The sequence below is a fragment of the Hoplias malabaricus genome, chromosome X2 (assembly GCF_029633855.1).
Source record: "Hoplias malabaricus isolate fHopMal1 chromosome X2, fHopMal1.hap1, whole genome shotgun sequence".
NCBI lineage: Eukaryota > Metazoa > Chordata > Actinopteri > Characiformes > Erythrinidae > Hoplias > Hoplias malabaricus.
The window spans coordinates 26,136,816-26,149,116 of NC_089819.1; the positions used below are offsets into that span (position 1 = coordinate 26,136,816).

At 39.4% G+C, this 12,301-nt stretch overlaps 1 protein-coding gene across 6 annotated transcripts in view; it reads right to left on the reverse strand.

The window, feature by feature from the left end:
• Positions 1 to 11,316, reverse strand: part of LOC136676339 (piwi-like protein 2) — a 35,365-nt gene extending 24,049 nt beyond the window's left edge. For 3 of the 6 annotated variants that reach the window (XM_066653266.1, XM_066653268.1, XM_066653263.1), the window contains exons 1-8: positions 7,844 to 7,981; positions 6,804 to 7,030; positions 5,258 to 5,470; positions 4,520 to 4,616; positions 3,988 to 4,084; positions 1,585 to 1,700; positions 1,350 to 1,431; positions 546 to 656 (exon numbers count right to left, since the gene is read on the reverse strand). In XM_066653266.1, the coding sequence (XP_066509363.1) occupies positions 546 to 656; positions 1,350 to 1,431; positions 1,585 to 1,700; positions 3,988 to 4,084; positions 4,520 to 4,616; positions 5,258 to 5,470; positions 6,804 to 7,007 (920 nt within the window). In that variant the 5' untranslated portion in view covers positions 7,008 to 7,030; positions 7,844 to 7,981. Of the gene's footprint in view, positions 1 to 545; positions 657 to 1,349; positions 1,432 to 1,584; positions 1,701 to 3,987; positions 4,085 to 4,519; positions 4,617 to 5,257; positions 5,471 to 6,803; positions 7,031 to 7,843; positions 7,982 to 9,738; positions 9,757 to 11,298 lie in introns of those variants that run through there. The other 3 variants (XM_066653265.1, XM_066653264.1, XM_066653267.1) reach the window with 3 other exon arrangements.
• Between the last annotated feature and the right edge of the window lie 985 nt (positions 11,317 to 12,301).

Sequence of the window (12,301 nt, forward strand, 5' to 3'; positions counted from 1 at the left end):
GAGCGGTTTGATTCTCCAGTCGCCCCTGGAGCAGCCTGTACATCCTCCAGAGTGGGTCCCCTACACGGAATCTCTGACACATCCTAGCCACTAGGTGTCAGAATAAATGCCTGTTTCGTAACGGGAAACAAATCTGTGAAATCACATCTTACTGTGCCTTTAACAGAGTGTGAAAATGCTATAAGAATGTTAACAATTAAAATATTTTTTAGATCCTTGTTTTTCTTTGGCTAAATATTTAGCAAATAAAAAAAAACATGCTCAAACCAATCAAAATTCTCTCTCCCTAAAAACCGTGGAAATGTTTCACTCAAAACTTCTAAAACATTAAAACTGCTGTAGAAAATACATAAACAGTGTTTTTAGAGTAACCTCAGAATGAGAAATGAGAGATATATCATACGCATGACACTGATACACTCTGATCTGGATTCACAATTTAAAACAGCGTACGATCCTCTAGGGGACGATCACCTCATATCACACAATTACAGAGTACATTTAATTTGACTTCACTTGTTACGACCCACTGAAACCCAACGTACGTGAAGGTGACGTGGTACTGGTAGACGGCCTCGTTTCTGCAGAGAATGGGGATGTAGTTGGATCCGATGGCAATGGGGTTCCCCTTCGTTCCTATTTTCTTCAGAGGTTCCCTACAGAAACAAGAGCAGGAAACCTGAACCGAACTGACCCATCCACAGAGGCTCACGGTCCACACCGTGGGGCATTATGCTTACAGGAGCAGGGAATCAAACCCTTTTGTTCTGAAGTACATAAGGAAGCGGTGTTAGCCTCTAAACTTTGCAACACAACCCAATGCCCGATGAATCAAAATAAAAAATCTCAGCCAAAACCAAGTCGGGGCTTTGACGCTTCCATGTCTAAAGCATCCATGAGTTTGAGAAATATGGAAATTTTGATGGATATTTCAATAGATAGTAGTGAAAAAAATGCCTGAGGATTATGGCATTGTGTGAGAAATGCTGAACTGGCTTTAACAAATTAAAAGTGGCACCTGCACTACACGGTCCAATCAGGCCAAAGCAACATCCCTGTGTCTTAGAGGGGGGGTGTACTGTCAGGCTGTGTGGAGCCTCATATCTGTGAGCACAAAGTCGAGTGAAGGGTTTTCGGCGCTGTGCAGTTCAGCTGAGCACAGCCCGACAGCACACACCGACACGTGCTGACGATAAAAACCCGTTTCTGAGAGAGAGCAGGTTTCAGCGCCTGCTGCTGGAGGAACAGTGAACTTCTAAAATAAGTGAAATAAGACGGTCCTACTCTGTTTAGAAGTGTGTAAAAAAAAAAAAAAAGGAAAAAACTTTAATTCTAATCTACTTTCTCACCGAGTCGCCTCTAACTTTAGCTCTGCTTTAGGCTGCGATATCGCTGGGGTCACCTGAGCACCTGCAGACATAGGAAGCACACCTGTGGGCACAGAGAAGAGGAAAACTTTACTCAACACTGAAACGTGTAATTTATACTGTCCTCGATGAAACTGACAGTTAAAGAAAACTAAATTAAATGAAAAAAAGAGCCCCAGATGATTCTGATCTAAAATGATTAATCACTCGGCCGTACCTGTACAGGTGAGCGAGAACATGGAGGAGGGGTCAGGGGACATGGATGGACCTCTTCCAACTCCAACATGGGATGGGGCAGAGCGTCCAGTGCCGATCAGACCGCGGCCCACAAAACTGAAACATTTAAAATATTTATAATTTAAATATCAATATAAAAATATAAACCACACCTTCTCTGTCTTGTTTATGACATCACTATGCACCAGGAGGCGGAGAACAAATACTGGCCAATAAGATGACACTTAACCTGCACTGGCCACCAACACAGCCTATCAGACTGTTTTACTTTATATAATTTATCATTTCTTTACACTTCAAGACAAACAGATACTTTGATCAAGAGGGAAAATTAGCAAATGACATGTTGATACATAACTTCACAATTATTTACATTTACACAATTTCATAAGTGTGAGACTAAGGCTCTGCCGTATTGTATACAATAATATCGTTATCGTTTATAAAAATCAAAACATTATTATTTTTTTTTTAAGAAAACCCCCACCTATCTCATGATGATAGTGATATTCTAACTTTTGTATTAAAACTAATGTTTTATTTGTATATATATTGTACAAAATGAGAATCTTGGGACGTTACAGTTGTTTACACATTTTTTCCCCACTCCTAAATGTTTGTAAACATTACATTTGTAGTAAACTAAAACTATTAAATTAAACCATTATTAATACATATTAAATGATCCATTTTTCCAAGCATTGTATCAATATTTATTTGAGCATTTAAATATTTTTTTTCAAATCACCAAAATACCCTGAAATATCATGATTTTCTTTTAGAGCCATATCACCCACCCTTAAGTGTGACACTGAATCTCAGTAAAATCAGAAATTTGTGCTGAGTTCATTCTCCTGAAGCTTTAGTTAACGACTAAATCCCAAAAAACACATTTCCAGCGTTGTCTCTGAGCCTCTCGACTGTACTCTGTAAATATAAACACAGTTAGAGTCTGACGCCTGCAGCTCGCTCCAGAAAAGTGGAGACGGAGGCGAGTTTGGCGCTGAGCTCCATCCCCTTTCCTTTACTGACGCTGTGGGAGCGTTTGGGAACTGAGGAGACTCAGCGCTGCAGGTTTGTGAGTGGAGTTTTCTCTCAATACGAGATTCCAGCTGCTCCACAGTCCGTGGTCATCGTCATCTGATTCTCCTCTTCACGACAACCAATTCGGGAACGACGGGAAATGTTTACTTTGTGATTCTGTTGTTAAATAAAGCTTCAGGAGAATTAACACAGCACAGATTCCTGATTTTCCACATTTTGGAGGAGCAGTGTTCCTGTAATGACACAAGAAATAAATAACAACCCACAGAGCCGTTTCCTAACTCTGAATCACATTCGGTCCGGAGGGATAATGAGCGCCGTCCAAAACAGATGAATCAGATTTTCAGATAAAAGCAGCATGAACGTTGTTGAGGGATTACATTTTCTGGAGACTAAACCACAGACATACTGATAATAAACCTGTTTACTACAGCTGTCTCTAATGAGGAGCAGAACAAACAACAGATGGAAAACAACGGCTGCCCTTTAGTTAGCAATGTTTACAGATAAACAGAGTAAAGCAGTTAGAGTAACGTAATGTAAACCCGTTTGGGAACGGGCCCAGGCCTCTCCGAGTCTGAGACGAGCTGCAGGATACACACACTCGCGCTCCTTTTAGAAAAGAATACCATCAGTGCTCCATCTCTCCACCAAAAAGATGATGAAAGTTGAGACCAACAAGACACAGAGGTGCTGAAGACTGAGGTGGTTTTATATTCACTACATTTTTACCTGAAGGTGTTGTACCTGCTGCACCATTTCAGGTGGAAGAGGAAAGTCAAATAAGCAGCGTAGGAACCAGGCTGTGTTTAATATATCGGTTATTGTGTATATTTACTGTCCAAGCTTTAGAACTTGAGGAGTGAACACAAGCTGCAACAAAGGAGTCCATCAGGAGACATCAGTCAGGACTTATATAATCGCAAAGAGAAATGTAAACATTCATTTGTTAATCTTCAGAACAGAAAATTCATACAAGCAGCTGGTTAAGGTGGAATGTAAAATTCACACAAAGGCTGTGGACGAATTTTAGACAGATCCCCTGTCACTCTAGGATTTCTGGAAATGTCAGTGAAATGTAATGAAAACAGGGCAAACATTTATCATCTAAACTTTTACAGAATTTACTTAATTACATCTCATTTACAGCACATTGTTACTGCTGCTTTAAAAGAGACTTGAAACATTGAACATTTTCTCATGTCTTTCTTTACTGTTTTCTTCTGCTCTGAAAACCTGTAAGTGTCTTTGAGTTCTTGGAAAGATGTAAGTATAATGTATTATTATTAAAACAGATGATTAGTTTAATGTATTATACATTAGCAGTGCTGGATTTTACCTGGTTCCTCGCAGCGTCACACTCTCAGGGACAGGTTTCTCTCCGATGGCAAAAACAGGGGGGTGATAACTTGAAAAATCACCTGCTGAACCTTGTCCTTCAAAAAAGAAGAAAGCACATGTCAGCGATAGGCATTCGGCACCCTTCAGGAGAACATACAAACAGAGCATTCCTCTCCTTAAATTCAATCGTTAAAATACATTTTCCTGAGGATTTTGTAGAAACTTTTAACATTGTGCCATCTTTTTGGAAGGGACACAGTTCAAACTCCCTCCACAACACGCTCTGAGGTGGAATGTGCGACTCTACAGCAGCAGTGAGTGTGGTGTGGAGATCAGTGCACAAACCGACATCACACTGGGTTTATACACTGGTACTTGTTTGTGACCGGGGGGTGGTGCACAAGAGTGCAACAACCTTGTAACTGCTGCCATGCTTGCTCGCGTTGGGAATCAAAGCTCAAGAAATCATACATTTATATTTTAAAATAAATGTATATCTGAGATTTATTTCTGTGTCTGTAACTACCTACCGACAGGGGCTGCTCCTCTGCCCCAGGTTTTGGCAGGATCAATACCCATCCCTCTGAACATCGACACTAAAGATGATCCAGGACCTGAGATATCAGCCTAAATAAACACATATCACACACACACACACACACACACAGTAAAGAGGTGAAAGAGGTCATGACTGATCCTCAAGTAATAATCCATTATAATTATTACAAATAAAGAATATAAACAAAATTAAGATCAATATAAAAAACTTCTGAATTGGTTTCTCACTAATTTTCCATTCCACCTTAACTGTTTCCCATAAAAGGGTGACCTTAGTAAAGTACAGTTAGCAGCTTATTTTAAAATTACCATTCCACCTTAAAGGGTAAACAGTACAAGGCTGTTTGTGCTACTTATTCCAACTTTCTCCTCCGCCTTTAACAGTCAAGATGATAAGGCGGATGTGGTGGTGTCTTGTCTAGCAGATTCCCAGCTGAATATTCCGTTCCACCTTAAATGATGTCGCATGAAGCTGGCACACTATTTAATGTGGAATTGAAAAAACTCTAATAAGACGACACAGCTCGTCACCTGCTGTAATATTTATGTATCACGACTATCTAAACACGGACAAGCCACACACAGGTCGCCATGAGCATCGCCTCTAGTGTGAACACAGGGCAGGCATTTAATCTAAAACAGAACCCAGAACCTGTTCAATATAGTGACTGTATATTTCTCCCTTACTATTAATGGGAGTACACACTCACCTGGACTTTGGGAGGGGACTTGTCCTGTCTCTCCTCCTGTAGAGCAGCTAACGGCTCAGTGTGAGGGGGTGCTGGTTCTGCTGGAGGTTCCACACACACGGGCACTCCTCTTCCTGTTCCGAGAGGACGATCAGGAGGAGAGAGCTGGAGTCCTCCGGCTCGTCCTAACCTCGGTTCTTCCACTGGGGTCCGAACGCCCCTTGCGACACCCACCTGTAAATCATAAGTATAACGTATGTTCATCTGTGGAATTCAAATTTGTAACATGTTACTAAAGCGTCTTTTACACGTGTCTCTCTCTGTTATTGATCTTTAAACTGATAAATGATCACTGGCTTTAAAAGGGGTTCCTTAGGACACAGCCAAATTGTCACAACACTATTCTCTGTTGTATTCGTACATTTGTTATTAAAAAAAATGACAGACCGTTCCTTTAATTAACCATCGCACTGATCACAGAAGACTTTTTATAGCCGATTACTGAATTATTTACCACCAAACGGTGTTTGTTCTTTTGTGGAATAAATGCATGAAAAACAAATTACATCATTTCCTGTTTACTAGTAAACACACCAATATTTTTATCTTAAATTAAACATCACGGGCTTGCTTCGGTAAATGCTGGTGTGTGATTTATTTAAAAAAAAATCAATGAATAAATAAATTAATAAAAACCTAAAAAACAAACCCCCACACTAACACTGACAAAACCTCACTGAGCAGGTCACGGTTAAACCTGGTCCAGGAGACTGAACGGTGCTGATCCACACTGTCATTTCACCTGCTAATAGTCCACATCATTATTCCGCTCTCTGACTGAACAGATTTGTAGAAACACTGCGAGAGTAGACAATGTTGTTACAGAATTGTGTGTTTGCTGCATGTGAAGATGGAGTGGGGGGGGGGGGGGGGGGCAAGCGAAGGCTGTGTGGTCTGTAATGGAAACAGGGTGGTCCTAAAGAGACATCACTGTCATCATTGTTTATTTGAAAAAAAAAAAAAAAAAAACCCTTTCCATCAGCTCATTTGCATAAACAGGGTTAAAGCCACAGTAACAAACAGAGACAGATGTCGGAATAGAGTCAAGTTACACTGAATATCACTGTTTTTGGCTCATAAAATAATAATAATAATAAAATAAATAAAAACATACCTTTTGAAATGACGTATTAAAATGTATTCATAAGGTTTTTTTCTTAGAATTCTGTTGGGGGGGGGGGTGGGCAAGCGAAGGCTGTGTGGTCTGTAATGTTTACTGATGTACTAAATTAAGAAGCGGTATGGAAACAGGGTGGTCCTAAAGAGACATCACTGACATCATTGTTTATTTGAAAAAAGAAAAAAAAAACCCTTTCCATCACTGTTTTTCACTCTCTAACTTTTCCCCCCTGCTTAGAGCATATACATTTTTTTGCAACATCTGGGGGAGGGGACTCCAATCTTGTCCACCACTGAAAATACACACCTATAATCAGAGACTAAAGAACCTCTTGGTGAAAGTGCTATTCTGAGATGTGAGTAATGTAATAACCCTGGTGCTCTGCACCTGAGGCTCAGTAGCTGAGCGTGGCGTCCCTCTGCCGAGCGCTAAAGCTGGGACTTCAGCGCCACTTCCTCTTCCTGTGTCCAGCTCTTTGGGACTGAGGGATAAACCTCGACCTCGAAACAGAGGAGTCTGAACGGCAGGAAAGCATCGACCTCTGGCCTGGGGCCATGGCGCCCCCGCAGCTCCAGGTTTATCAGGATCCATTTTTGCGGACTGTGCTCTTTAATCTGACACAGGGAAACACAAGAGGACCAGAAGAGTGAGATTATACACAGCACTCAGAGATTCAGCCACCAGCGCTAGGCCCTGCCCGCTGACGTTATAAGGTGCGTTTCACAACTGAGCTCATTTGCATAAACAGGGTTAAAGCCACAGTAACAAACAGAGACAAATGTCGGAATAGAGTCAAGTTACACTGAATATCACTGTTTTTGGCTCATAAAATAAAAATAAAATAAATAAAAACATACCTTTTGAAATGACGTATTAAAATGTATTCATAAGGTTTTTTTCTTAGAATTCTGTAAATTACTCTGATTTGCTATAAACAAACATGCCTTGCTTTGTCTACTCACTTTAACAAGGACTAATTTAGTTTTAAATTACTCGTTTTAGGTCTATTTTTACCTTTGGTTTAAGAGTAAAATAGCCCAAAGAGAAAAGATTAGAAACATAAAAACCCAACATATGTATTAATATTATCGTTCCCCCTTAAATGCTGCCTGAGGCGCCAGAGCGGAGCAGCTATCACTAAACCATTTAAGGTGGAACGATAACTATAAATGAAAAACGGCTTGATTTAGCATTAACATTCAACATAAACACCCCAAACCATTTAAGTTCATCTCCTGACAGCGATATACATTTTAATTCCTTAGAATAAAAAGCCTGGCCTAAAACTGAGGCTAATTTTCGCGCCTTTTTTGACTAAAAACACGACGAGAAGTTTTCCCTACTTGTTCAAACAGAACAGCTTTAACCTCGGTTAACCGTCACATACTAGTAACGCTATTACTTTCGAAAACAGGAAGATAACGCACATAAGCTTCAGAATGCTGGATATAGTTGGTTAAACTTGTGTAAATGTTGAAATTAACATGAGCTCTCGTCGTTCTCAGGCGACAAACCGCCTCAATCCGGATTAAGTGTGAATTCGCGGGATTTCTATCGACGAGAAGGGAGTTAACCTTGTTTAACTCTTTAGCTGCCTAGCATTAAAACTACCCCAGTGGTGTCCAACTAAATCCACAAAAGGTCAGTGTGGGTTCAGGTTGTCTCTTTAAACAAGCAGAAGCCCTACTAAAATTTAAGATCCCTTGATTAGGTCCTTTGATTAAAAAAATAAATAAATAAACAAAAAAAAAACCGGGTGTAATGAAGTGTCTTCTGCTGAGGAAAGAAAACCTTCATCCACACACCGGCCCACGTGGATTTAGTTTGACACCAGTGAACTGTCCCAATAAATATGTAAAGATACACAAATGCACATATATTTTGATGGTAATTAAAACAATATGGATATTTATTCTGGGCCCTGTCCCAAATCATGCTTTAAGTCATTCCCTAATTTGTGCACTTTGATGCACTTGAAAGGTGAGTAAAATACCCAGATAGCAAAGAACATCGAATAAGCGCTGAAATATGGTTCTATTACATCGTTTTTACATTGATGATGGGAAAAAACCTTTTAAAAAAAAACCTTCTTGAATTTCCCCTGGGGATCAATAAAGTATCTATCTATCTATACAACCTTTATTTAAACTTGCCTCATAAGCATCGGTTTGTGTTGAAATAGCACTGAATCAACATTCATTTAAAGGTTGTGAATGGGGCAACTGTAAACAATTAGATGGACAACATATGCATTATATATATATATATATACACACACACATAATGCAGATGTCCATCTAAATGTTTTCTCTGCAAATGTTTACAAATATCCTCAGGCCTTGCTTCCTGCTTGCACAGAATATTGGGCAAAATGTAGGCTGTCTCATGGCTGTCATCCTATTTATCCACCAAAAAGCATAACATTATCATAATATATTCATTTATATATAGTTCCTGGATCAATATTTGTGAACTTTTAAAACATTATCTGAAAAATACTGGTGAATAAACAACCCAAACCAATGATAGTATATGCTCAAATTTCAAGCTTTTCTAACATTAATAAAACTTTATTTTAGCTCTTGGACAGGTGTGTGTGTGTGAGTGAGTATATATATATATATATATATATATATATATATATATATATATAGGGTTGTCTCAATTAAATTACGGCAATAGGAGGATTGCTGAATGCCCCTGCGCATGCGCGTGGTTAAACCTGTGCCGTTACTCGTCAGGGAGCTGGTGCCGCGAGCTGCGTTTGAGGCGTTTTTTAAGAGACTCTTCAGCCGATAAAATGACCCTCACAAACTCTGTATCACAAAGTACGCGAAACACTTCTCTGAACATTAATTTGATTATGGACAAAACCAATTTAATCAATATTTTGGCTATTACATGTGTGTTTGACTATGTTTTTGTCTCTGGTCAGTTAGCTCTGGTATATCAAGGTAGGGTTATATACAGTAACGTTTTAAACGTAACCCATGTCCACTGGCCAATTACACATTACAAAATAACTGTTAATACCCGTTACTGACAAAGTTACATCGTATTTCAAATTGAAAATGTTTCTGACATCCCTGGAAAAGCACACCAACACACTATTCAAAGTAGTGATGTGTCGGTCGCGAACGAACCGGTTCAAAGAGCCGGCTCTTGTAAGTGAACGATGAGAGCCGGTTCCCGTCTAAGACCGAGCCATTTTTTCTAAGGCTTGACATATTATGGAATCAGATTTGTGCCAAAAAGAATCGCACAAAAAAATTCATCTCAAACGTAAAACTTATAATTTTCAAACAAAATATCCAGCTCTGACCTTTGTGCTCCATGGTTTTAGTGCGTGAGCTCTGAGTTCTGCGCGTGCTCTCTGAGTTTTGTGCGCCAGATCCCTGAGTTTTGCGAGCAGTTTTGGCACAAAGCTCTCGCGTGGGCGGGACTTCTCATTGGTGCCTTCCCATTGGCTAATGAGTTTTTGAGTGACAACTTAGTGCCCTGAACGTTGTTCACGACTCTGAGTGCAGGAAGCGTGTGTATTCGGCTTTGGGATTCCGCTTTTGCATGCGCACAAAACTCGTGCAGCTGGCGCACAAAACTCAGAGAGCACGCATTATCTCAAGATGATTTTTTTTGTGCGATTCTTTCTGGCACAAATCTGATTCCATAGTCATTCAACCAATCAGAGAACAACAAGCAAAGGTACCAATCAGCGAAGGGTTATACCACCAAGCAGGGAGGGGAGGGGTGGGGTGGCAAACAGGAGGAAAGTGAAGAGGGAGAGCCGAAGGGAGAAAAATGACTGAAAGGAAAAGAAGCAGTATTTTCAAAAACTGGGCAGATAAGGACAGAGAGAAGAAACCGGATCAACCCCTCCAAGCTGAGACACTTGGTTTTCCTGAATGCCAATCTGCCTTTCAAAAAATAGTTGAAGAAAATGTTAAATCAGTTAAATGTTTGTTGACAGTTGTGGTTTTTTTAATCACTAAAGTTGAATGCTGCTGTTTTGCACTTTGCAGAGTATTTGTTTATTTTATTATCCAGAAATGGATGATTATTTTAATTTAATAAGCTATTTTGTAATACCTACCTTTTGGGTTCCACTGGCTATACTTCAGAGTTTACAAGTGATTTTTATTAAGGTGTTTAAATAAAAATCCAGTTATTTATACAATTGAATGTGTGAGTGCAATCAGTGAGTTATTACAAGACAGCATTAAAAACAAATGGCCATTGCAATACTATTTATTATTTTTAATATTGAAAAATAATGTTTTGTCCATACAGTCATGTAAAATGTAGGTAATATTGTTCTGTACCAGTGGAAAAATGTGGTAAAACAAAGAGCCATTTAGGAGCCGAAAGAGCCGGCTCTTTATGAAGAGCTGAGCCAAAAGAGCCGGCTCCCCAAAAAGAGCCGAAATTCCCATCACTAATTCAAAGACAACGAGAGACTTTGGAGATGTCTTTCTTGAATATTTGTAAACTGCATGCATTCCACAAAGTTGCGCTAAAATAATATCTAAAAATTATAGAGCGAATATAAATAATTAGGCTTAAGCTGAATGTTTAAACACAATTATACATTTATGAGAACATATAGAATTTTGGGGGAATTAGCATTTTTGAAAGAAATAAAAACAGACTAGAGGTGGAGCAGGTCACAGCGGCTCTCGGCGCTTGTAGGTGTAGGCGCTGTTAAACAGTGCTTTAGGACTCTAACGATACCAAGATCGGCCACGTCGTTTTATTTCAGCTACGTGTTCTCTCTATTTATGCCTCTAGATTTAGTCCTTCTGGGCTTTGGAGTATTTCGTGGGGTGGGTCTCTGTTTGTCTCGTTTCCACTTTGCTGTTTTTGTAATGAAATCCGAATTACTCACGTCTTGTCTCTAGCCTTTGCTTACATTCAGTAGGAAGCTGAAACTGGACTTTCTTTTCATGGATTGTGCAAAATACTGGTAGATCGCGTACCCTCCCTGGAAATAGAAAGCAGGGGGAACGCTGCACCGCCCCCTATCTTACAGACGTACTGAATACCGTTTCTTCGTAGCCCGTGCTGTATTTTATTTAAACAAACTACATTTATACAAATTTAATTAATGAAAACCATGAAATATTATGTAGTTTACACATGAGCATGTTTCAGTTTCAGATTTTCAGTAATCATCGTTTTAATTAAGTAGTCATTTTTACGAGGGCACCTGGCGTACCACCACTTACTGCTTCACGTATCACTAGTGAATACGCACCACAGATTCTTCAGATGAACGCACACGTTAATCCGTATGAATCGCAGATCAACTACAGTCTTTTACATCACTAACACCCACCATACATCCAAACACACACACACACACACCTCAGAAGGACCCTGTGTGCTCATGTAATACAGTTTTAACAAAAGCCTTACAGTGTCAACGAGATTTAAAAATAAATAAAAAAAAACAAAACAATATGAAATGAAGAACACACGAGTAAAATTTTGTGTCAATTTACCACTCACTGTTATGCCACGTGTATTTGCATTTTGCAATTTGCATTACTTAACACCCTAACCCGTCTTCATGGGTATTTTAGTTTAACATGTTTAGCGAGCAGAAGGGTTACTTGTGTATGTCACGACTAAGGTTCAATCCGTTGAAAAGTCACAAAAATCTGTTTGGAATATCCACCGTAATAAATACCACTACTGATTTCAGTTTTTTCATGGATAGGAATTGGAGATATCAGACTTTTCTTTGCCATGTTCTCCACTGGGTCTAGCACCAAATGCCATGTCTTCTAGGCAATCCAGGAGGAAAGCAAAGTGTGAGATTCCCCATTGGGTTGCGTTATTTTCAATATGTTTAATAAACAAAAATTCATGGTACAATAACCATCTTT